The sequence below is a fragment of the Opisthorchis viverrini genome, assembly GCF_000715545.1.
Source record: "Opisthorchis viverrini unplaced genomic scaffold opera_v5_6, whole genome shotgun sequence".
NCBI lineage: Eukaryota > Metazoa > Platyhelminthes > Trematoda > Opisthorchiida > Opisthorchiidae > Opisthorchis > Opisthorchis viverrini.
In genome coordinates this window covers 4,692,845-4,718,717 of record NW_008751662.1, presented here as the reverse complement: position 1 = coordinate 4,718,717, position 25,873 = coordinate 4,692,845, and the positions used below count along the sequence as shown (strand labels likewise).

The 25,873-nt window shown below is 42.9% G+C and overlaps 2 protein-coding genes across 2 annotated transcripts in view; one reads left to right on the top strand and one right to left on the bottom strand.

Moving 5' to 3' along the window:
• Positions 1–18,913: 18,913 nt before the first annotated feature.
• Positions 18,914–25,873, bottom strand: part of T265_12604 (hypothetical protein) — a gene marked incomplete at both ends in the record, with an annotated part of 26,803 nt that continues 19,843 nt past the window's right edge. The window contains 6 exon segments of the mRNA XM_009164525.1: positions 18,914–19,041; positions 19,476–19,551; positions 20,568–20,669; positions 21,314–21,565; positions 23,412–23,630; positions 24,143–24,292. Coding sequence (XP_009162789.1) covers positions 18,914–19,041; positions 19,476–19,551; positions 20,568–20,669; positions 21,314–21,565; positions 23,412–23,630; positions 24,143–24,292 — 927 coding nt within the window.
• Positions 24,061–25,873, top strand: part of T265_00673 (hypothetical protein) — a gene marked incomplete at both ends in the record, with an annotated part of 13,637 nt that continues 11,824 nt past the window's right edge. Inside the window, one exon of the mRNA XM_009164501.1 lies at positions 24,061–24,148. Coding sequence (XP_009162765.1) covers positions 24,061–24,148 — 88 coding nt within the window. The remainder of the gene's footprint in view (positions 24,149–25,873) is intronic.

Genomic DNA, 25,873 nt, shown 5'->3' with positions numbered 1-25,873 from the left:
CGGGTTCAACTTAGATAGAGCAAGATCCCATCTGACAAGAAGTGCTTTTTTCCTGGTTTTCATGTATCCCTCGACTGCATCCAGTCGTTAAAGGATTCTATCTGGATACAGTAAGCAATAATGCGTCAGATGCTGTAAATATTTGTTTCACAAAAGTACTAGTTACTCGGATAATAATGAACACATGAACAAAAACTTGGGCTGTGCATCCGAGTACCTAGATGTGACCCACGGCATTTTTGCACCGAAACGGGTAGTTCCTAAGCTGAAAGATGTGTTCAGGAGGCCCTTGCTTCTGTGAGCAGCAAACCAATGTTCCAGGAGTGCCTGTTTCATGTAAATACAGGGTGTTGTGCTTAAAAGTAACAAGTTCTTTCAATTTTAAGATATATTCACAGGACATTTATATTTTTTGTGCTTTCCAGTTTGCATCGCTTCCTCCTCCACCCGAATTTCTGGGATCACCAGCCAGTTTGCTGACCAGCGTATCACGTGATGCGCCTACAACTTCACACTCGCGCAGCGCAGTAATTAATGAACTCAGGCACTTCACTTACCGCCCAGTGGTACGTTGCAACTTAACTGTCGATACTTTTGTTCATAAGATAATTTTCCGCTCAAACTTGAAATCAAATCAGATATCATGTTCTCAAGGAATTCGGAGAACAGGTTTCCATGAAGATTGTTACAGGTTACAAATAGTAAATCCTGCAGCATCTATGTGGACAACCATCTAGCATGAAATAGATTCACACACCAAATCGATATGATGGACGATAGCCATCGGTAATCCTCAAGATCTCTCGAATATGTGAACATATAATTTCCATTGTCCACAGAATTCTGTATCATTTGAAATTCAGCTTGTATTATTCCAGTGAATAGTATTCCATGCTTTTTTGCTTACGAACCCCAAGAAGTTGGCGGTAAGTCTTTCCTTGAACATACCTGCATTGGATCCCGCTGCAGTCAGGGAAAGGAGGCCCTTTTAACATGTCGACAGGGGTTACCAAAAAGGTAGAAGTAATAATTAGCCTTTGTGGTTTTTCCGGTAATATGAAAATGAAGATCATTGGAGGAATATTTGGAAACTGAAACTGAAACTCTGACGTCATACATCACTCAGGGGCGTAAAAATTGGCCCGTAATTACAACGCACCGCTCTAGATCCTGTGATGACGATCCTGGACCAACCCTTCGTAAGCCAAATGGTACGGACTAAGTGTGACTGGGAAGTGTATAACTGCAACTATAAGCATTGAAAAAAAACCGGGAATTTACTGTAAGTATTGATCAAAGTACCAGGGCGTAAGAGACAACCCGCCTTCGTAATAATGCATTTCAAGAAGAGCGTTGCGATTTTCAAACGCAAAGTCTGTACTGCATAAAACTATGTAAAGCTGTATCTTGTGCAGAAATCTTTGTTGAGCGAACACCAAATGAAGACAATTAACGCTTCCTGCTTCACTTAGTTGACAACCTGGTAAGACTGACTTCCATTAAAAAAAGTGGAAGGCCAGTTTTTTCACTCGAGTAAGTACAAATAAATACTATAGTAAATACATCGGTCGATGGAAAACTAAGCGGCGTGTCTAAAACAAATATTTCAGTTTTCTGACAGTGTCCAGTTAGATTAGAGCGGCACATTAAATATATTGCAGAAAATATTTCGTTGAAGAAGTTGGTGGACCAGGTGCTTTCAGTGCATCCGAGGAAATATTTTACAAAAATGAACCGAACAGCGGACCGATGTGAATTTTGAAGACATTGATTATTTTATTAATTCAACGAGATCAGCATTCGGACTGCGTGCGCATAAAAGTTGGCGTCCTGAAATATTCAACCATTGTGCGACCGCTGAGCACCGAGAATTATCCATATACAAAGTGGATGACCGTGGAGCCTCAGGCTTACGGTGAATGTCGACCTAAAACATCCATCCGTTTCATTTGCCTGTATTCTTCTCGAGGTAACCGTCAAACAGATGTCAACAAAAACAACAGGATGTTTAGTACGGCTTTCCAGCTTCGTGTGTTATTTTGGATGGTGGTACAATATGTCTTCCCTTACTATTATAAAATTAATGAGTGTCGAAAACGGAGAGACGAACAAAATGCAGTGATTCCTCCACGAGAAACAAGTGTGTGCAAGAGTGCTAGTTTTTGTTCAGGTTGAACAGAGAAATATCGATATACTCTCATTTCAATCACAAGTACGTTCTGGAGTGAGGCATGTTCGTTTAGATACTCTAGCCTATTCACGTGGTTCAGTGATGCTTGCCTGTGGATCACAATCAGCTCACGGATCTAGAGTTTCTCTAGTGACAAGTTTCGACCAAATAAATGGCAAAACTTTAGTCTCTGACAAGAATCAGACTTTTCAGAGCATCCATTATAAAGTCACCTTACTGTCACAGCACTATTCAAGCAAATTATGGGAATCGCTTTCAGCCGTTACCTAAAAGTCAGGTTTCGTCCATTGTTTTTTGGAAAGGTGTGGAATTCGGTGAATGCCATTCATTTTTCGCTAGTGAGATTACATCGATTTCACAGTCGGAGTCCGAGCAAACGGTGATATGTTTTTAATCCTGTCTGAGCGGTACTGCCTGACTACTAGACGACTGGTTTACATAGTGAATGCACAAAAAATTGAATTGAAAAATCTCCTTCAGTAAAGCTGATTTTCAGATCCACATTTTGTATTTGCTTGAAATTCCTCGGTTATTAGGGCGTAAAAATAGCAACCGAAAATTCTCAGTTCGAATCCAACCCCGGTATCTAGGCTACTTCTCTTTGGGATTTGGCAAAGAACCTCGTCACAGACCTCGTGTCTCCCTCGGGCGCTATGGAGGCTATGAGCCGGAATAAGAATTATTGTCATTATGTCGCTGCAGCACCCTTTTGGTGCCCAGTCGCCATGTCATACGGAAGAGGCACGAGGGCTGGGATACTTGCAGGTCGCCCAAACCTAGACAAGGGGAGTAGAGAGGCAGAGGTGGGGTTCGAAACACGGACCTTCCGGTCATTAAATTTACCCTCTAACCAGTTGAACTATCTCGCCTCCATCAGTTTTGTCATAATAACGCTTTGCTCGCAATGTGAGGCAAGTGGCGATTGCGAAAACCGATTGTAAGAGTGCCAAGGGTAGAGTATGCCCAAAAAAACAACGGTTCACTCTATGATACGTCAAATGAGTGTTTTATCAGGATACTGAAGAAACATCTATAAACTATCCTTTTTGATGACCAGGTTAGCAAGCCTGGAACTTTCAGATGCACCCGAAACTGCCGCCGAAGATCAGGTTGATTTCTTTGGTATTGAGAATCTGACAAATTCTTTGCGGCACCCCTACCTAATGGAACACGGTTAATCCATCATCAAAAGCCGTAAATGCCGAACCGTGACTACGAAAGCTTCAGTTCAATCACAGGATTAGTTGGAGTGGGGTAATTTTACGCCCTTTACTTACTTTCATCTCTGTTAACTTATTCACAGGTATCTAACACAGTACTAGAAGCGAATATTTACAAGGTGAAAAACTAGAGCAGCGATTTTCAGCACAGACTGATAACAGACTGGCAAACAGGCAATGAATTGGGACAATTTCTTATGTATTTTAGCCAGCCCCATCCTCACCATTGCTGCGAACGGTTAGCTCTACCATCAGCCAGCCAACTAGAAATCCGCATGTTCTGGGCCCAAAGAGGTTTTCGGCTTCATTGAGAACTTTGGGGGCAGGCTACTGCTTCGGTAGTGCTTTTGGGGTAAGTTGATTCTGAGATTTCCCAGCTGTAAACAGATAGACATGCGTGATTCAGGTCTTGATCGGTATCACTGAAGTGTGACAACATGCGGTACGAAATTTCAGTGCCCTAAATTATCAGAACGTGCATAATTTAGGATCTATACATCTAACCAATTCAGAAGAGATGAAAAATGAACCAGTAAACCTTGAAAAAGTACTTTTTTCAAGCATTCTTCTAAGGAAAACCTCCGGACTACAATAGGAAAAAAGTAAACTGTTTATCTCGTGGTTTGTTGTATGATGTTGATTCGATTCAGCAGGAGAGAAAAATTGATGCGCATTTCGACAATTTTCCGAGATTGTTGCTTCTGGATTCTTTTTTTGGAGTAACATACTTCTAGTCTTTCACTAATTTTATCGAATGTGCCTAAAGAAAATAGTAAACATTTTCCACCATCAATTAAGTCACCTCTAGGACTCTTCAGGCAAGTGTGGACATACTTCTAGTCTTTCACTAATTTTATCAGATGTGCCTAAAGAAAATGGTAAACATTTTCCACCATCAGTTAAGTCACCTCTAGAACCCTTCAGGCAAGTGTGTTCTGTACAGTGGACAAAATGTAAAATAACGGTGGAGAAAGTGTCAGATACCATCTTTCCATATATTGGTGAGTGACGTTGATATCGGAAAGTATATCGAATTAGCTGTTTTTTGCCAGTGGAATATGGTGTGTTGCAGCTTGGGAGAGTATTGGATCTTAAGGCTTTTCGCTTCCAAATTCTAAGCTTATTGAGCACAAACAAGCTGAGAAGGGGAGATTTCGTGATAGCCAGAACAAAAATGTTTGAGACAAGCTCACAACTCAGAAACACAAAAGCTTGGTGCCCCCGGAAGACCGTTGCATTTTTTGACAAATGGGAAGCAGGATTCATTTGAGCAGTGAAGAACGTTCCATACAGAATCCTACGTTCTACTTGAATGTGCTGCTTGGTTTCCGTAAGCACCAGACAACAGTAGGACGTCACCGATGAAGCCGGGACCACAAACCAGGTGCGTCCCGCATTTCTGGTGAATAAAGATGACATATAGCTGACTCCCCTGCCATCAGCCACGCTGAGATCTTTGCTCTTACTGTCATCTGTTGCATCTGAAAACGATTTGGAATCATAATAATTTGGCATACGCAATAATAGCATGGCATATTAGTATTAGAATGAACCAATAGAAGTCGCTCGCTATGTTATTCCATACTACGTTAAGTTAACTTTGAAGCGTCATTCAACTCGAAAATTGGCAACACCATAACTACACAAACTCGTATCAGGCAACATCAGAAAGGCAAAAACTTTTAAAGCTGATCGCACTCATGAATTATCGTTCCTCACCGTTTTGCACTTCTAGATGTATATGGATTTATTCTTCCATTTCTGACACTCACCAGTTGAACACACCCCACACGTTGGACATTGTAGTCATTTTTACGGCACACGTTTCGTTCAATGTGGCGGTGAGAAAACTCTCTCAAGCCTCCTATGAACCGTGAAAAGTGGAACCAAAAGTAAAATATTTGTCAGCTCTCTAGGCTTTGCTGTATGAACACTAGATGATAACGCAAATAGACTGGTTGCGCAACCCTACCGCTTATAAGCCGTACAGATAAGTAGGCTAGTCTTCATCTGAGTAAACCTACATATTCATCGCTTGCGCGAAGTGACTTTCATTTCAAATGTTAACTTCATACCCGTTTATTTAGAAAGTTTGAGGGCATACATCAAACTTACGATTTACGATTTTGCAAAATTATATTAAAGAATTCGAAAATCGTGGATTCAAACATGTCAAGTGTCACACGAAATACAAACGCGAACATCAAACCTGCTGGAATTTTACGCTACAGAGTGAAATCTGCACCAAATGGGCTGAACCTCCCAAATCAAACATCCAAAGGGGATGATAGTGTGCAGGTACAAGCATTTTTAGGGTTGCACCTATAATTTACTTTTACGTTTTTCACGACTTCCTGAATTCGTCTGGTGCATAATCCTTTTTCTAAAAATTCGTTGTCACCATTACAATCACAGTGTCAATAATGCTCCAAATTGTGGGAGGCTTTTCCGTATTCCTGGGAGTAGTTTAGCCCAGGAAGCAATCACACTTATTTAAGACCTCGGTAGCCTTCGTTGGTTGTTTTTGGGACGTATACAGCTACGGAAGTCGCTGATGATTGTTTACTGCCTTTAAGGAATGGTTTTTACGGTCCCAGGCATTGGCGTTCTGGAAAATCCCATGCGATTCCCTTTTCTTTATACGGTCTCAAATTGATGTTAATCTATCAAGTTCAAAAATTAAATGGTCTTTACACGCATGTGAAATGACTGCTAGCTAGGTGTTATATTTCGATGTAGGATAACTAAGTTACAGTGTACGCTTGAGTCGCTTTTAGTGATAATTACGAATTGAACGATTAATTTTTGAGCGATAGTGGAACATCGAAGAAATGATATTAAATGGATTGACATAATCGTATACCTAATATTTCGTAGTGAACACGGGAATGGCAGAATCCCCGCTTCAAAACATGATGGATTACTTCAACTCCTGTATAGAACTGTATGATCACCGCATTATTAGCATCTCCCTAAAAATTAAAGTCTCCACCGCAAAGATTGGCTCATGAACAAAATAAACGCAGTTCAACTTTTAATCGCACCCTGATAATCCATTAAGCAACAGAGAATGAGATCGACAGACTGGTTACGACCAAGTTAGCCGGAGTCCGTAAAATGACCCTGCATATTAACGTATAGATACCTAGTGGGTGAATGCGTCCTAAAAGCTTACATCCTGGTCTTTGGCTTGTCCGCTGAGCTGGGCACTTTGATTGCAGACGTTTCATCACCAGTGCGTTATTGTAGAGCATAGTAGTGCGTAGCGGTGGGTTGGTGGTTGTGCCACCAACCTACACAACCAACACCAACCCCCAACCAACCGCTACGCACTCCTACGCTCCACAATAACGCACTGATGATGTCACCGCCATTGGTGATGAAACGTTTGCAATCAAATTGCCCAGCTCAGCGAACAAGCCAACGACCACCATCTACGCTACCTGAGCTACCAACATTTTCCTCTATAGCTTACATCCTACTACGAAATCTACGAGTAAGACATGCATAAATGAACAATTTCGAGAAGCGCACATGCAACAAGGTTAATGTCACCCTCCTCTCGCGAGGGAAACAATGTCATTTGCAAAATGCTTTTCAAGAAAGTCAGCTTTAATATCCCCTACTCAATGTAGAAGAACCTCAACCATGCAAATCAGGGTTAGAGGATCAAGAATATTCCATTTCGGGTTTGGTATTCATCAGTCCCAACTTATTCGGATGTCATTCATTGAAGATTTGAGTTTATGCGATCTAGCTGTATCAGAGGGAGCGAGGAATTTCTTCGGCTACTGATTTTAGGCTCCAGAAACCCAATCGTGAACAAAATCTGTTGCTGAAATTTTAGAATGTCGCATACAGTTTGTCCATAAAATTAAACCGGTTCGGAACATGCGAGAAAGATGGATGGTGATCTTTTGAACATCGCTCCTCAAACCCGTTTGTAATTTAGCTGATGCATCTTTTCAGGCCATCCTAGGGTTCTTCGACAACCTTCAGCTCTACAATCGTGGAATTGCACGGAAGCTTAATGAGCTATATCAGAGTGTGGACGCACTCAAAATCTGGTTGGCACGTTGCGTGCCTTCCAATAAGCCTCGGCCACACTCTGTGGAAGTAGACGCGGAAATACAGGTGAGTAGAGATATACTGTTATTTCTAGTCGTCACATCTTGGTCGCATTATTATTTGCCGCCTTCAAACCCTCACAATAGCACATCGAATGCAACTGTCTAGCAAGGCCGTTGTCACTAGTGCCTGTGAAAAATCGATAATCGTCACTTCAGAAAACAGTGAATGTCACGTAGTCTCGTCAGTCTAAGAATACTATAGATATGACATTAAGTTATCAACTAGACAGTTTGGTTGACAGCTGAACCGATAAATTCCTGTTAACATCTTGTTGTAATCCGAATGGCGACTTGCATTGCGAACCCTATTGATGGTTATTTGCAAAAGAGAGTAGCTCTTCAGTTTCACAGAATTTGTCATTCAAGTAGAAGACAACTGAAATTCGAGGAACCCGCCACCGTAATGAGCCACAACGAGAGCAAAACCGGTGCAGAGTTTTCGGAGTTTTTGAGGCTGTTGTATGGTGGAATTTCAGTCAAGCGTTGCTTCGCTCTTCACTCCATATTACTCAGTTAATTCGCTTCGGATTCTTTGGGGTAAATTCACTGAATGATCTGTGCGAATTACAGCCAGTATGCAAAAATTTAGAGCAAATATTCATTATGTGTGGTTATTCGTGGTTGTGGAGCTTGCGGAATCCACGTCAACCGTACTCGCGTCTAAGAAGTCATCCTCCGGTCCAGGTCAACATCGCTGTTACAAGATATCATCAGCAGTGCGTATTCTTGACCCTGTTTGGGCTTGAACTCCGGACATCTGACGGTCCGAAACATCGACCCAGTAGCTTTCCTGGTTTTGTTCGATCCCTTGGCGCATCTGTCAGGACGTCTTAGTCGAGTAGCTCCACGGAACCTCGAAACAACAGTGATGTGAAAAGGAAAGCCATAGCTAATTAATTTTGGTCACTGGTCATCTGCAGTACGGAATTTGGGTAGAACTAAGTTCTAGCTTCTGAAATAATATCCCATAAGACTCATGAGTCCTTCTCGATGACTTTACTCACCGTTCTCATTTTATTCTGGTAGTTATTAGACAAAATCACACACACGCTCTGGCGTCATAAGGTGGACACGATGGAGAACTTGTCTTTCCTGGAACGCCATAAGCCTTCTGTAAACCTTCAGGGAAATTCGCCAATGATTGGCCTCGAGGTGAGTATTGCATCATTCACCCTTTATGTATTCCAGACAGGAAGCAACATAGGTAATATGAATTACATCTTAAAAAGGGTGAATGCTTCATGTGTGACAAGCCTCAAATTTATGCTCCTCTAAAGAAAATAAACGTTGAATTATCTTGACAGTTCTTCACCAAAAAGATCGCCATCAGGACTGACCCTCTCCAGAAAACCCCTTGAAACTGATCCTATCAAATGCAATTTGCCCCCGAATCTGTTCTAAGAGTTCAGATTGCTTTTTTAGCTAATACAGAGGACCGAGGATGATATTTCGTTATTATGAATGCGAAGTAGTCATCCAGTCACATTTCATCTTGTAGAGGAGACGATCCTTATAAGCATACAGTATGACATCCGATCCGGCTGGAACTGCCCTCGTCAGATGTGACGCGTGCTGAAGCTCAGGGGTCCAAACACAGATGACCTACGGGTCTCTCTAGAGTACCGTCTATTTCTTACAGGTGCATGCCTTATCTGAGCTAATTTCGTCGAACAGCTTTTCAGAATAGGTTAGACAGTTGTTTGTAATACCTGAGTTACAAGCAGGAAGGACGGTGCTCCTGAAAACAGTTGCCGCCCATCACTAGAAGGTGTTATCTCCACAAGCAATCCACCTTACCTGTGCCTACTGAGTTAGTGACCGATGTATGCCAGCTACACTCGGGCATCCCTAGCGTGATTACCACAACCGGTTGGACATTTATATTCCCACTACACTCTACTGAAAAAATGAAAGTAGTTATGCGTACTAAAAATTCAATGAACTGCATTTTTCTCCTAACCTGAGGCTACGCGTTTTGCAACACAACACTTAAGGCAACTGCTTACATTTTGGGACTTATTCTCAGCTCACCTGCCCACCATATCTGTCCTACTGAAGTAGGACCTCCTGGTGTTTCACGACAACAGATCAGCGCTTAGGACCTTAACAGCTTGTTAGTGTATCTGTGCCAGCACCAGAGAATAGTGTTATTGCACTTTTCTCCGTTTGTAGTAAAACTAGTTTTAGATGTTCGCTATTTCGTTCTTGACGACCATTTCCTTGAAAGCGGTTGCAAAAGCAAGGTCAACACATCTAGTTCTTAAAAATGGCAAAGTTTACGGAATGGACCAGTCACCGAAAACACACATCACAATTATTAGTAACTATAATGTTTCTCTCACGTTACTTAACGCTTTAATTTTAATCTTTTATTCCTCAGAAAGCTGATCAGATTTCTTTGGCCTCACTTGAGTCTCGGATGGCAACTATGGTTCAAGATGGCGAGGTTTTAAACAGCAAACTGCAAAAATACATATGCCATCTTGAAAGAACAGGGGACACCGGGCATTCACCCAGGATACTTGAGGGGATAAATCGGGTAAATCCACATTCTGCATTTTGAGCGAATTTAATCTGCATGATACTCGTTGTTGAGATGTAATCCATTCAAGATTCCAGTTTTGGAAATTAGGTTCACTTGATCCATTTTACCAGAATATTAAGTGAACATGTCGCTGGATTTTGCTACTTCAGTTTAGTTTTGTCAGTCGGATGTAAATCATTCAACAATAATAAGTAGCAGTCATCGCAACAATGATGTAAACATTAGGTTGAGGCAGCGAGTATATCTGCTCCGGTTATATTGCAGCCAGACAGTTTGAATACGTAGTTCTGGGCGCAAGATTTTGGATGATTTGCTTTTACAAACGGTGCTTCGCGGAAGGAGAGCAAGTTCGGTTTTCGACTGAGTAGTAGGTGGTTCGATCCAAATCTTCAAGGAATCCCGAATCACAATAGATACAGACTGTGGGTCACAACGGGTCCATGTGAATAGTTGCCAGATTGAACTGGAGATCATCGGTCACCAATCATTCGTTTGAGACATCCAGCCTGGATGACCCCACATATGCTTCCGCCGTATTTTTCTGCGGTTCTGTTTTTTATCTGACAGTTACCTATGCAGGAATAACCTACACACTGGAGCTCAACCACTGTGCTCCCAAATTCACCCAAATTCTAATCATTGTGTTCCACTTGATTAGCGAGAAAGAGGTTCACTTTTTCTTACCCAAAGTATGGCTATATTTTGACCAGGAGTTTACATTCATCTTAATACCTACTGAAATGTGGATGACTGCGGATATCAGACACCCCACACCGAGTGAAAAATGTGTCGTCAGGTGCATTAGTACAGCAAGGTCATACAGTGAGATCGAGTAAAAGAGGTACTGTGGGGAAAATCACAACAACAAAATGTAGACAATAACACCAGCAATGGAAACCCCATATGTCTACCAAAGGTAGTCAGTTTTTTCTTCAACATCCCTTTTCAGGAGCGGTCAATTGCAATCAACCTTGAAACGTACGGCAGTTTTGTGAAACAAAATCTCGCACAGCTTAGCGCCCAGCTGAGCAGTAGTTTGGGTCGAAATCGCAAAAGAATTGCTTTCAAACAAGAGAGGTGTGAAAAAGTGTGCGTCCGCGTCACATGAAACTGTGGACGACAAGTGAGTTAAAGTAGTGTTTGTAATATACCACAGTTCCACATCATAGGCTCACTTTATGAAGGATTTGGCGAATGATGATAACAGCCAAATGACGAACCAATCCTGCTGATAACTGTAGATGACCTCCACCTACTGATTAAGCCTGGCGAGATTGAATTCACTGTATTATAGAAGTATCACTCTTAAATGCCGCTTTCTGTAGCAAGGTATGTTCAGCACAAGTTGGCCTTGAAAATTTTAAATTTAATTCTTAACTACTGATTTGCCCAAGTCCATGATCAACGTTTGCGCAGCATAGTCAACTAGGGAACAAAATGAATGGGGTTCCAGTAGGTTCCAACAGGCTGTAGAGTGCCCTTCAACAACACCTCAAAAGCCCTGGTCGCTGTAAAATATATACGGAATTTTAGATGCTCCATCCCCAAGACCATCACTTGGTGACGCGCTCTCTAAAAGATCCGAAAAAAAGGTTCCAGTAGGTTCCAACAGGCTGTAGAGTGCCCTTCAACAACACCTCAAAAGCCCTGGTCGGTGTAAAATATATACGGGATTTTAGATGCTCCATCCCCAAGACCATCACTTGGTGACGCGCTCTCCAAAAGATCCCGAAAAAAAAACGAAAATTTGGGGAGTTTCGACGGTGATTTGTCATCAACCGAGACAACACAAGTAGTAGCAATGACCAAGTGTGTAGTTTCCGGTGGAGAGAATTGAGCGGAAAAGCAGCAGCTGATCTGGAAGATCCATTGATAGATTATTAGGAGAAAAAAAATTTTTGACCCCCGTCACATACGGTTGCATGCATCCCCGTCAGTGCCCAAAGAAGGTGCCTGATTTGCTACTATAAAGGTCGAGATCAGCTGGAATAAGGAGGCGCAATGTGCGTAGAGGGAGCGGATTACCACGCCCTTTTTCTTAGCCCGGCCAATCGATTAAGACGAAACCCTTAAAAATTCCGACACCAATCTCGCGCAGTTCTTAACATCTCAAAGAAACTTGTTCTGAGGTAGGGGTGCATGAGTGATTTTCCACGAAAACGAATCTTTCCAGTCCTTGGGCTACTTTATGATGCCTTCAGAGTTTTACGAAATTCAGCTGCGCTTTTTGTTATCCCAATTGCGCGAAATTTGACAAGGTCTCTCCAGAAACCTCAAATGATTTACGACCTCAGCAGTTAGTAATGCTCATCAGAAAAATAGTAAGTAGCGTGCTTTTGTACAGCAGCGAAGCATCGGTGTTGAACACTGATGTCATGCTGACGATGATGACGATGTGGACTTTTAGAAAAGTCTGGATGACAGAGGCATGGAATAATACATTTGAACACGAGGTTACCGTGTGAAATTACGCGGCACTGTGTTTGCATATGTACAAAGAACTTCGACTTAACTCCTTAGCCTCAACTACACCTTTTCTCTACTAAATGAACCGCATTAATTCCAATTTCTCTTTCGTAGGACAGATGTGAACACATGTGTAGTGTTCCAAAGGTAATGTAGTTCCAAGTGACTCATTTGTGTACGGCACGACTAGTCGACTAAGTAAATATCATGGCAACACGACCAGGCAAATAATGAATCAAAATAAATAGACCATAGTTGGAAACACCCGAAAAGCACCATAACTTTTGAATAATTCTGCTTTATAGTTGATAGTGTATACATGATTGGTTAACGGAACGGTACAACACATCAAAATTTCCCTAATCTATCATCTCGTCCGACAGCCTCAAGATTATTTAACATCTTGAGATTTGGAGTGGACCCGAAATCTCGCTAAATCATTCAGGATGGAAGTCAGTAGGAACGCGGTCACTTGATGAGGAGACATCCGGTTAGTTTTCTCACGCCGCACAGATGGATTAGAAGTAGAGGTGTCTCTAGACACTCAGTTTACAGACATAAGTCATATGTGAACAAACAAAATGACAAGCAGGTTCCGAGCTGAACTGTCAGATACGTGAAAGTTCACCGGTGATAGCAGTCAGTAAAACGTAAGGAGAAGCCTAAATTGCTAGACGGGCCTGGGACTTTCCAGACCATGACAACAAGCCGACCACCGAATCTCCACTGGATCTTTTTGTCCTCTAGATTCTCAACTTCGTGACTGCTCAACCTATGTTATTTCATTCTAGTGTCCACCGAAGTGACTATAGCGGTCTGTGTTCGGCTGACCCGAAGTAACCCTAGCTGAAGTGAATCAAAGTGACCCCACATCATGTAACTGTTTGCTCTTTCTGGACATCGTGGCTTCTTGACAAGACCAAGCGTGGAGAGGCCTGCAATGCTCCTGTCCTAATAGTATATACATCCTAACGTTGTGATCACAAATACAGGGTGCCCGATTTATGCGTAACTATGACAGGTCTGGAATAACATCGTGTAATCTAAAATTATATGAACGCGGAAAGTTGTACAGAAACTGTCAAGATAAAGACATGACAAAACTTCGGCGACACTAGCACCAGGAATCGTAACTGAACCTCGGGTACTGCGCAATATCTAGTAACCAGATGCTACGATGTGCACCCATCAACAGTATTGGTAACTGAGATTTTTGTCGATTCAAGAAAGCTTTCCCCGTGTGGTCGCTTAGGGTGCCCAGCACCCAATCACGATAACGGGCCTTCAGATTCTAATTTGCAATTTAGTTCAATACGGAGTCCAGCCAGTGACTGGCAGCGCCAAATAATCAGCTCGAAATATCATATGGCATTTACTGAATTTTCCAACGGTTTGTCTTATTTCCTTACAAAAAACGATCCCTGTAAGGTTATCCACTATCTACGAGATTCTAGGTCCAGATACACAGGTACCTTTTTGATGACCTTACGTAGCTGTTTTGCGAATACGGAAAATATTAGCTCTGGGTAAATTCTTGTGTACTTGCTTCGAGTCTTCACGATCCGTCAGATAATTTCACCTTGGATTTTTCAGAGTCTTGAAACATACCACCGGATGTCTATCATGTGGTTAGATGAATAATTCACGCCATGTCGCTTAACTATCCTTTACCATTCGAAGTCATATCGCAGTTAGTTTCCTGATGGGTAGTCTGAGAGCAACTGTGCCCGGTTTGAGAGATCCATCACCAGACGAATTGCCTTGTAAGACAGCGCAAAAATAACAATACAAAATGGAATGTGTAGTCCTAAAGTTGCACAATTTGTATAGACATTGATGCCTTTGTTCCAGATTCTTCGTCCACATCATCCAGGAGTATGCGAAATTCGAAGCTGTCAGCTGAAGAACCACTTTGTTCCCGTCGCATCTTTCAACAACCGCACGCCTATTCCCTCTCCGACTTTTGGATGCTTTCCATGTCGAGTGAAACCGGACAGCTATTTTACTTTGCTGAGTTGTCCCTCCCCAAACATTGTTTGGAACTTTCCATCTGTTTCTCGTAAGTATTTGATGTTAAAAATGATGCGTTCCAACTGTTCCAACAACAGCACGTGAACTCTATTCATGCGAAAAATAATAAATGAAAACGATTGGGTGGTTGTTCTTCATTGGGCTGGTCACAGAGCCAAATAAGATCAAGCAAGAACGAAAACTTTGGGTGCCACTTCCACCCACTGCGCACTGATGATGTCTCCTCGTATGGTGACGAAACGTTTGCAAGCCAATTACCAAGCTCGGCGAACAGATCAACAATCAATAAACCCACCCGTGTTACTGAACTTCGACACATTTCCAGTGGAGTAGGTTTGATGCATGACACCGTAATTGGCTAAGGCAATACGTTGAATAGCTTGGTCAAACGTCTGATGGCAGTGATCATCCAAACAAGGTCTTCGTTGTACACTACTATCGATTCGATTACCGGGTTTGAATGCGGTCAAAAAGAGTCTCAATGTGATTTCGGAATCCCGCAGTATGCTAAGAGGATTCTTACGAACTCCTGGTCTGACTTGTTGAGGCGAAGTGTTTCATTTTGCTTACAGATCTTAGCTGATTATTTTTTCTCACTTGTCCATTGTCTAACCACAAGGCATGTGCTGATCTGGGTAGAGGATCCCGAAAACAGTAATATTAGTGTTAATTTCGACACTATGGAAAACCCCAAAAAAAAACAAATGGACCGTTGAACAAGTTACGAAAAAGTTGTCTTAGAAGTTGAGTGAGACGGGAGAAACCAGCTCAACTGGCCTTTATCAATGCAAATCACAGGTGACCAGTTCTCAGTTAGAAACAAAAGATGGACCCAGGTTCATATTTCCTCAGCGCAAACAAGCAGTTTGTTAGGTATGACATCCTTCGCTCTCCGGGTATGAAGAACCGGGACGAGGGTAGGTTATAATAAATAAATAATGGTTCAGCTGTAACACCCTTTCGGTGCCTAGCCGCATGCCACGTGGACTGGGATAATGTCAGGTTGCCCAAGCCTAGAGAGAAGTTGAGATGCAGAGACTGGGTTCGGACCATGGACTTTTCGGTCAGTAAATTTGCGCTCTAAGCACTGAACCATCCCTCCCATCCCCAGAACGAAGACAGGAATGTCATAGAATGGATTGCTATCCTAGCGATTCGAATCCTCCAGAAAATGCGGGAACATTGTGGGGAAACTACTGCGTGAGCAACACAATACTCAGCTCTCAGTGAGCTCTGTAATAGTATGCTGTGCAAGTTGACCTACCATCGGGAAATCGTTAGAAATAACCCGGTTTTCGTTCTGATCCGGAACATACCAATCAAATCGACACCTTGAGAGAAAAGCTTGGACGGAGCCACATTTGTAGATCGTTTAGATTATTCGTCTTCTACGATAAAGGAACCGATTTCGACTGCATTGACATCTGCAATGAAATGTTTCCTTTTCAAGAACACCATATGAAGGCAATTATCACGGACAACTAAGGACGCTCTTTATGTGTTGTTGGACCTTATTGGTCGTAAAGCTCGTTTCACTAAGCTACGTGGAGTGCAGAGCTCGTTCAATTAATGACATGGCAAAACGGTGTGTTCTGAACAGCCAACTCAGCTACACTGATTGAAGACAAAGGACTCAAAAGCCGAAGCAACCGCAAATGATCCTGACGGCGTGGCGCACTCCATCTGCATATGATCGGAATGGACACACTTAGGTGAATTAAACAGACCGTCGTTTGCTGTGTGGCTGCTGTGCGTTTTCTGTAATATGAATAAATAAATTAGCAACAAAAACCTCCGCACCTTGTTGCACTGATCCAGCAATTTTTGCATCATCTTTCACGAAATAGCTCCTTCAATCTTCACACAGGCAGGTCTAGGGTGAGTATACTAATAATGATTCTGGTCACACATAGCTTAGCAACAAACATCGTCGGAGACATCGCATTTGATTACCCTAGTGTCTACCTGGATATAATGTCATTCTATAGGTCTCGTTTAGCTATAGCACCCTTTCGGTGCCTAGCTGCCATGCCACCCGAGGGAGGCACGGGGGCTGGGATACTGCCAGGTTGCCTAGGCCTAGACAGGGGAAATGGAGAGGCAGAGGTCGGGTTCGAGCCACGGACCTTCCGGTCAGTAAATTCGCGCTTTAACCACTTGGACCATCTCGCCCTCTGTAGGTCTAGTAATGTTTGAACCTGCAAAATACAGGGAGTGGTAGTGCGATAGTTTTATCGATGGGAGATGGAGATTTCACACGAATTATTGGCAGATACGATCCCAAAAACACAGCAGCGTATCGACAAGCGAACAAATCATGTTGAGCATTCAGGTGAATAAACAACAGCATGAGCATCTAAGGAATAGCAAGCTAGGAAGGAATGTCTAATGAAGGCCTGGAGGAGTTAAGTTCATGAGTTGTCTAAACAGTTCCATGCATGCACCGAATTCGGATAGCAGTGGACGGGGAAAATGGGAAATTGAGTGTCTACGAAATAACCGCGGCAGGTATTTCAGCTGCCTCGTTCATAGTATGCAAACCGAAAGATCCACGTACCACTTATTGCAATTCAACCTGGTGTGGACAGGAGACCCATGAGAAATCCATAAACTGAATGAGGTGAATAAATGCCGCCTTGTTCTTCGGACGGTCGGGACTAGTACTGTCTGACAAATCCGGAGAACAAACACAGGTGTGGGCTTTCGAGATTCCTCACTAGTCATTGCGAAGTGGAAACCTTGGGAGGTTTCCGCAGACTTGGTAGCAACCGTGGCAGTGATCCGAAAACAGATGTGCATTAACCGCGTGAGCGCCCTTGAATGCTACTGATAAACGCGCGGGAAATCATTGTGTGCGTGGATGCGACACAAGACTGAACGAAAAAGTCAAAGAGTGTTCAGAGACCTTGAGTAGTGCATCACGTCTATTTATCGATGGGAGATATCTCGAACATCGTACCAATTGGAACATGTGGCGGCCTAGCGAAGCACATTCAGTTGCTTAAAAGCATCACAAATAAACGAGATTTCGCTGGGTTCCAGGTGAGTCTCCTGTCAGAGCGAAATTGAAATGCAGACGATTTTGTCGCTAGAATGGTCCTGTTTAAAAATAAACCGAGCAAACTGTTAACCACCTCGGCGTCTTACTTCAGCCCTCAGGAAAAATCAATAACCAACAATAACCATCAAAACTTCACATTCTAACCATAAGGGTAGCCAACTTCCGTATCAGTAACGAAACAACCTTCCCGTGAGTGAATCTTTGCAAACCTCTTCGGTGCACCTTGAATTTGGATACCGTCCGATAGGCTATCGGGCATTGATTTTATTCTTTCCCAGTGTATTTTCTGATCTAATTAATATGACAAAGCAGACGTATCGCTCGTTTTCAAAAGTTTATTCCAGGCTAATTCTATTCGACTAGGGTGAATTGATATCATTCCATCTTTAGGTAAATAGGCACTTATTGTATTGTTCGATTAGTTAATCCACAGGTCTAATTGGGAAAATACGAAACCATTGACAATTCAGAATAGTGTTATTCCTATTCCCGCTAAACATTACCTTTTTACGAGGTTAATAAACCTGAGGCCAAACAACCAAAAGGTTTGGAGAAAGATTAGGTGGCGGATGCCGAAGGACAGCAAACTGACTGGATGATAGCGGGGACCATTGCATAGCAGTTGTTGCTACATTTAATGAGCCTTCGCCCAACGCTACACGTTACTCCTAATAACACCCAGTGCTTCTACTAGAGACTGCTGTTCTAAGAGGGCTCAAACGGGTAATACTCCAAAGTACGAACAGGCACATTTCTCGAGAAAAATATTCCGCTCGGGATAACTGTTTTCACATTAAAGCGGGTATTTGATCGATCGCATAAGAAAAACTATTGAGACAAGGTCTTGGCGTGGTCCATGGTAGAAGTCCATTTTTCGACAGACACACTCGTTTGCACGTGAATTTGTTTTTGAATCCGACTGAACCTCTAGTTTATGATGGTCCATTGTAGTTAAGAAAGGCAGCCAGGACCAAAACTCAACAAGATGAGAAAAAAAACAAGTCCTGGGGATATGTCTAGATATCGGTTGTTCAGATGAATTTACTGCCATGTTCGGCGAACAGATCAATCGCCACACGATCAACAGTCAGTAAGCTGAGAGCATTTTATAGCCCAACCAACCCATGAAGTAAAAAGTAAACTTTCCGAGGAATTTTCGATGAAAAAATGCGATCATCTTGGATGAGTGAAAGACAGCAGATAAGACCATGGGTATGAAGTGAAATTGTACATCAATTTCTGGCGTGCAAAAAAGCCATATCATTGGGTTCATGAAGATATGTTATTCAGATACTCTCCCAGATGGCTCCAGTCAATGTCACCTGGATCTCCTATGGGTTTTTTGGTTGCAGAGTGAACTATTCGGTCAACCATCGCATCCAGTTTTCTGGATGACGCTAGAACGTCGGAGAGAGAGGAACCGGAGGTAACAAATAAATAGCGCAGGGTGCTGAATTCGTACCAACAGCGTAATGAGGTCCACCGGAAAGTATAAGTATAAGTATAATGGTTCACTCGAGATCAGGGAAATTTAGTCCCAGAAGCATAAACTGCTTGTGAGTATCCAAAAGTCGAGATTTCTGGTGCTCCAGATGACTATCCTTAGCCATCAGTACAATAACAAGTCAAAATCAATACAAAACAAAAGACCGGAAGATCAAGAACTAGGTGGAGGTGAGATTGGGAATATGAAGCTAAGAAAGCATCCTGCGAAAAATGTGCCATCTAATATGGATTGATGGGTCAGGTGTGCAAAGCCGAGAGCAAGCAAACTAAACCATAAAGAGCTTGGTTGGAATGCAACCGAATGTAAGCCGCAAACGGGACTCACCTCCGAGAACAGCAGACGAACGACCGATAGCCAGAAGCCGTCGTGTAAATTCCTTCGCCACAATTTTGAATACATCCTGGGAGTGAATCGCAGGGAGGTAAGAGTTGGATGAATGGATCGATGACTCCTGACAAAGCGATAGGAACTCCGAGACCAACAATGCATGTTACTAAGATATCTAGATTTACCAAAGGTCACGGACTAGGGACCGACCGCATCATTAAAACACAGGGTGTGTCATAAAAGTTGACAGATTCGCAATCACTCAATAATCCAAGTCTGATACTGTGTACAACTGAAAGCATACGAAGATAAGGGTCGTCCCACTGACAAAGAGCCCTTAGTTTAGTCGTTATTTTGAACAATCCTTATTCAGAATGAGGTCAAAGCAAACAATAAAACACTCTGAACAACGACGACTTCAGATCGCTGATAGACAACAGTTTTCTGGGAGTCACAAAATCCTCGCGTCTGTGAAAGGCAAGTAGCTACGAAACAACGGTTTATAGATGAAGGCGGAAAGCCACGAAATCAGACAGTCAGCATAAAACAGCCAGTCTATGTCCCTACAAGAGTTGACAGTGGAATCGATGCAAGGATTTTCCAATCAGTAAACTGTAACTCGAACTCTTAAAAGGCTTGAGCTCAGGTGAAACGATCTATCATCCATTAGAGCTGAAATGCAATCTATAGAGCAGAAAACTATCAGGTGACCGTTAATCTGTCCACCGAGCTTGGCAAATGACTTCCAAACGTGACGCCACCATACGAGGAGATATCATTAACTATGCGCTTATGAGACGAGACGTCTGCAAATCAATTGCCAAGCTCGGCAAACAGAACAACAACCATCTGATCAACGACAAATAAGCTCATCTGGGCTACCAATATTTCGACACACTAACAGTATTGGGTCTGACTGAATTTCTGTAGAACTCAAGACAATAAATGATGATAACAGTGAAGTGCGAATGACCGTAAAAATCGAATCGTGAGTAGGAAACTCCCTGATCGCGCTGGAGAGTTAGCAAAGTGTGAGGCAACACAAACGAGATGGGGCAGAAAATAACCTGGTGAAGACAGTAAGCTAACCTTAGACTGAAAGCGTCCTTTGGCAAAATGTCGAGATAGGGACGCAACCACCAACTTGGCTGTGTCGGTCGCTTGGCTCGAGCGGTCCAAAGAAGCAGAATCCTAAAAGCATGATAGAAGAAAAATAGCGGATTCAAACACATTCCCTCCCCCTGAATTGAGAGTATTGAGGTCTGTGTATATAGTGGAGTTGGCGGATTGAGTACACCAGCCAGCCCCCTGCCTAGTATGTTTGTACCAAAGTGAATTCCTGGGGTCACGGTTGTGGATTTCAAAGTGAATATTACCACTAGTAAATCATCAGCAACACTTCAATGCACTGGAGGAGATGAGAAAAGTAAATCAGCTCAGTAAAATGCTCGGATGTGTATAACAGAGGCTATGCAAGCGTGGGTTTACTGCACTTGTTCGCTGACTGGATACTGGATTGAACGGTAAATCTAAGTAGTTCAGTCACCATAAAGCAATGCTGAATGTAGAAAGCGACATGCATTTGACCGGCTCCCTACGACAGTGTAAAGAAAAAAGCACTGCGCCCAACTACTTAAATCCACTAAATGCACTTGTTCCTCTGTGAAGAGATCACCTCGAGTAGCCGACTACAGATGACATCTTATGCGACTGTTATTCAAGACTTCAATGGATCTAGGAGAAATGGATGAAACTGTACAAGAGATATGTGTCGGATGCGGCACCAGTCCGAACGGGGAGCAAATAAAAAAGAAAGCCTCATTAAAATGTTTCACCTTTTTTCTAGGAGTTCGCTTTTCGAGATTATCCGGGATCGCTATTATTTCCTGAGCGCGCGCAATCGGTTGAGCAACTTCGATTTTGAGTTTTGCAGTGGGCAACTCCTGTGACGCGTTAACCTTGTTCCGAGTATCCAGATTCTGCGTACTCGACGAGGGACGCTCCCAAAAGTAGCGAACTGATTTGCTATTTGCCTTGTGCTCGGTACTGGACGGAGAAGAATCGAGTGACGTTTTCACGGAAGACTGCTTGGAGAGACAAAGATATCATGGAAGATATTTAACGCAGGAGATAAAACATTGGCCAGGCAGGATGAGAGAAATTGAATGGAATCAAAGATTAGTTCGCGGACGAAGGCTAAAGGATGCTTCGGGAGACAAAGTCTACCGGCGTACCCATTACTGACAGAATTAAAACAATGCTGAAAAAATATCCTTCGACCAGTAATCGAGAATCGAGTTGGTTCAGGGCCGGAAACTTAGACAAGGGTCATCCGGTTCATGTAACTTTGACACTCGCTGTCCATGTTGTCAGAGACCCAGAAGCTCGCTGAGGATGAGTGAAAAACCCCGAGTCCACAAGCGGTACGATATAGCCTATGTATTCCGTCGGACATACACATTCCACCTTGCGTATCGATGGAACATACCGTTCGGTTCGCATGACATGACCAACCCATCGTTTCTGTTCCTGGTGAAACTAGAAATAATGGTTACACGTAGCGGTGTCCGAAATCTCACCTTTTCCTCACTTATCCTCAAAAGGACCGTAGACACATGGTGACATATCCCCATAAATTATCTGAAAATCCCGCCGCTATTTCATAGATCACAACACACATCGAGAATTCAATTTTGCGGAGTGATGAGAAAGGGAATATTCCGAGGATTATTCACCAGATAAATTGACAATTTTGTGCATGTGACAAAAATAATAAGCAATAAGAAAGTTGGGACTGAAAATCACGCCTCTGGAAGCAGGTGTCCGAAAGTTTATTAAGGTTTGCTACGCCAATTGTTCAAAACCGCGTGGAATCTAGAGAGTTCAAGAGAAAATTGAATCAATTTTTGCAGGCTAAAACCTCTACCACAACGCGATTTTGATTCACGTTGTGCTTAAAAGACAACGAGTATCAGCCGAACATCAACACCGTTTTCATGTCAAAATGGATCGTTTGAGTTAACAGGTGAGGGTGGGGTGACCATGAACCATATGCTTGAAGAGTGCAATGAGGCTAAAAAATATACAAGGTTGCTTCTGGATAGATGACCACTATAACAGAAAACGAAGTAGGAACCTTAGATATTAGACTAAGTGATGGCGCCACCGCACCAATCAGTTCCACTGGACTAGATGTAGCGGCTGTCAGGCCTGCAACCCAGATCTTGCTAACAATAGGCTTAAGCTCAGATGAACAAATATTGTATCGTACCTAGGTTTGCTACGCCAATTGTTCAAAACCGCGTAGAATCTAGAGAGTTCAAGAGAAAATTGAATCAATTTTTGCAGGCTAAAACTTCTACCACAACGCGATTTTGATTCACGTTGTGCTTAAAAGACAACGAGTATCAGCCGAACATCAACACCGTTTTCATGTCAAAATGGATCGTTTGAGTTAACAGGTGAGGGTGGGGTGACCATTAACCATATGCTTGAAGAGTGCAATGAGGCTAAAAAATATACAAGGTTGCTTCTGGATAGATGACCACTATAACAGAAAACGAAGTAGGACCCTTAAATATTAGGCTAAGTGATGGCGCCACCATACCAATCAGTCCCACTAGACTAGATGTAGCGGTGTAAGGCCTGCAACCCAGATCTTGCTAACAATAGGCTTAAGCTCAGATGAACAAATATTGTACCGTACCTTAAAATCTCCAAGCAGATACAGTGAGTTCGACTATTAACCAAGATGAGATTAGTTTACTTGCGCATTGGTGATGATTCTGGGACGGGCCGCATTAAACGACGTACAGCATGCTGAGTAAACCGGATTGATGAGTGAACAGCACAAAAGAAACTGTACCAAAGCATCCGATAAGTGTGAACTCGAACTCATTTCCCGTGAATGCTTCATTCGGATTAGCTGCATACCTTTGTTAACGGATCCACATGCTTCCAGTGTTCCACTCGGCACAACTTTGGGTTACTTGTTTCCAGCTTTTTAGGTGAGATGTCCTCAGCATCGCTTTCATGGGATCGTTTTATACCAAAGACCGTCGTATCCAGCTTTTCGACACAGTTGGCCGGCGTCGCTACCTGACCGCAGGGTTCAGCGTCAGGATTATACTTTGATTTCACAAAGCCAGTGGACTGAAAGGGCATAGCAGACTGAACAGTTATATGTAGGTGAGTCGAAAAGCCAGCAGTCAACAGTGAAAACCGCGACCAAACCACGGTTTCCAACCCCTCCATCAATGTCCAGCGGGGCGGTAAAATGAAAGTATCTGTAAACAACACAACCGATATGAGCGGTGTAAAAGTGCCGATTTATGGTCGTTAGTTTGTTCGCTGGGCTGGACATAATCTATGCTACATGAGCTACCTATATTCCTTTCTGTAGTGCTGATATATACAGACTATATACAGACTATATATACAGACTAACGTATACTGCAGCTAGGGTGGAACCACGCAAAGCTGAATATAAGACGAGATCACTCTCAGCTGTGTACGTTGTCCGAACCTAGATAAGGGGATGATCAAGGTCGTCCTGAAAAATATGGTTTAAAAGTTCGACAACATGGCGCAACATGACGCACTTGCCATAGCCATCGACCTGATCAACCAGAGGACTGTGATTGTCAGTCATCCAGAAGACCTACCTCCTGGTTAGCCGAATACTCATAACGAGAAGAATGAATTTCGTAGGGTTCAGTTTTGATCGAAGTCTGGGAGGGTTGGTCCGTAGGTGTTGGAGTAGGAGTTGTTCGAGCAACTCCATTTACTAAGTGAGAAGACTCCGTTGAAGCTTCCTGAATTAAAAAAGAAAACAGAGTTATGCTCAAGGGGTTACTCGGAATCATTGTCACGGCAATGTTTGTAGAAATAGCGGCAAAAAAAATGAGCGGATAAGGTATAGCTACGCCAGTGATTTTTCACTTTTAAGTCCATCATCCACCACACGTTTCGTTCCAACCGGGATGGGTTTGGATAAATGCTAGTCACGTGATGCTGTTAACAGAGGTAGATATCGAAGGTCACTGGACAGTTCGTCATTGAGGCATATCAGGTTGCATGAATAGCTGATGGCATGAAGAGGTTTCTGAATAAGTGACATCAAAATTAAAATTACCACGAGCTTTCGTTCTTAAATTGGATCATAAATAAACCTAATTTCAGTCGCCAAAGGCTTAGGAAGGAGTTATAATTCAACGTGACTTAAAAGCAAACAAATTGGACCGATACGCGCAATCCCTACAGCGTAATTGAAACGAAAGACAAAGCAAACTGCTGCTTAGCAATTCCTCTCTGCATCCCAGCAACTGTTCAGCCCACTACTACTCATGAGTATGATTAAAATAGACCATACCATCAAGAACACTCCACAGACTAAGGGTAAGCGAGCGGAAACATAAATTGTTTGAAAGAGGAAATGGTTTGAAGTGTATCATAGTGGACGATGAGGGGGCTGGAAACAAAGAACTGAACATTGATCTCATGTGGCGAGCTCCCGTTGCTATGAGAAATGTGGACGGATGGCGCTGATTCGCATCCGCTTGGTACTGCAGATACTGCTCTCAGTAGCAAATCAAATCGTGCATGGTCGAGCGAGGAATAACCTTGATGATTTCCGGGATCCAGTATCGTTGGGCATCGAAAGTCAACTACAGTAATATCTTAAGAGATGCACTTCAACAGCAATACAACGTTCATGGTAATAGATAAGCGAAGGGCTTAACTGAGATCCACAATATGAAAGGAATAAATATAGAACGAGGGTTAAAACGGTGACCAGAAAGCCATTGAATACAGTTGTATTGATGGGTTAGCGGTGGATACTAACCGCACAGACGGCATGAACCAATATAGCTGAGACCAGGTGTCACTCTCCACGTGATGCATTGTCTATCATGTGTCTTCATCCAAACCTGTCTGACTTCAATCCTGGCTAAAGAACATTTGTAGTTTCAACCTGAGTTCTATCCAGGTTTCGTATGCAGACAAGCCCGGTACAAAGTTGGGTCAGTTGTAGTCCGCGTGTCTCGTCAGACTTCGTTCACACCCTGGAGCAGTTAACTGAGCTGTTGTTCCTAAACTTCATTGGTGGTTAGAGTCTTTCGAATACAACATCCTGTGGGGGGTTCGTTGTGTACGCGGAGTGCAGAGCCGAGAAGCGCAGTACAGCTTCTTCATCTTCATTGAGAGTAGCCATCAGCACACATCCCACGGACCACCAGTGACATTCGAACTCGCAAACTATCGGCTAGTAGCGGAAGAATGAACAGTTCGACCACGGTTGGCTGAAAAGCTATATCCTGTTTAAGAGCGACATAATCACACTGCTGATGAGTCGCTCGTGGCCGAACGGTTCAGCATAACTGGGAGGTTGCGAG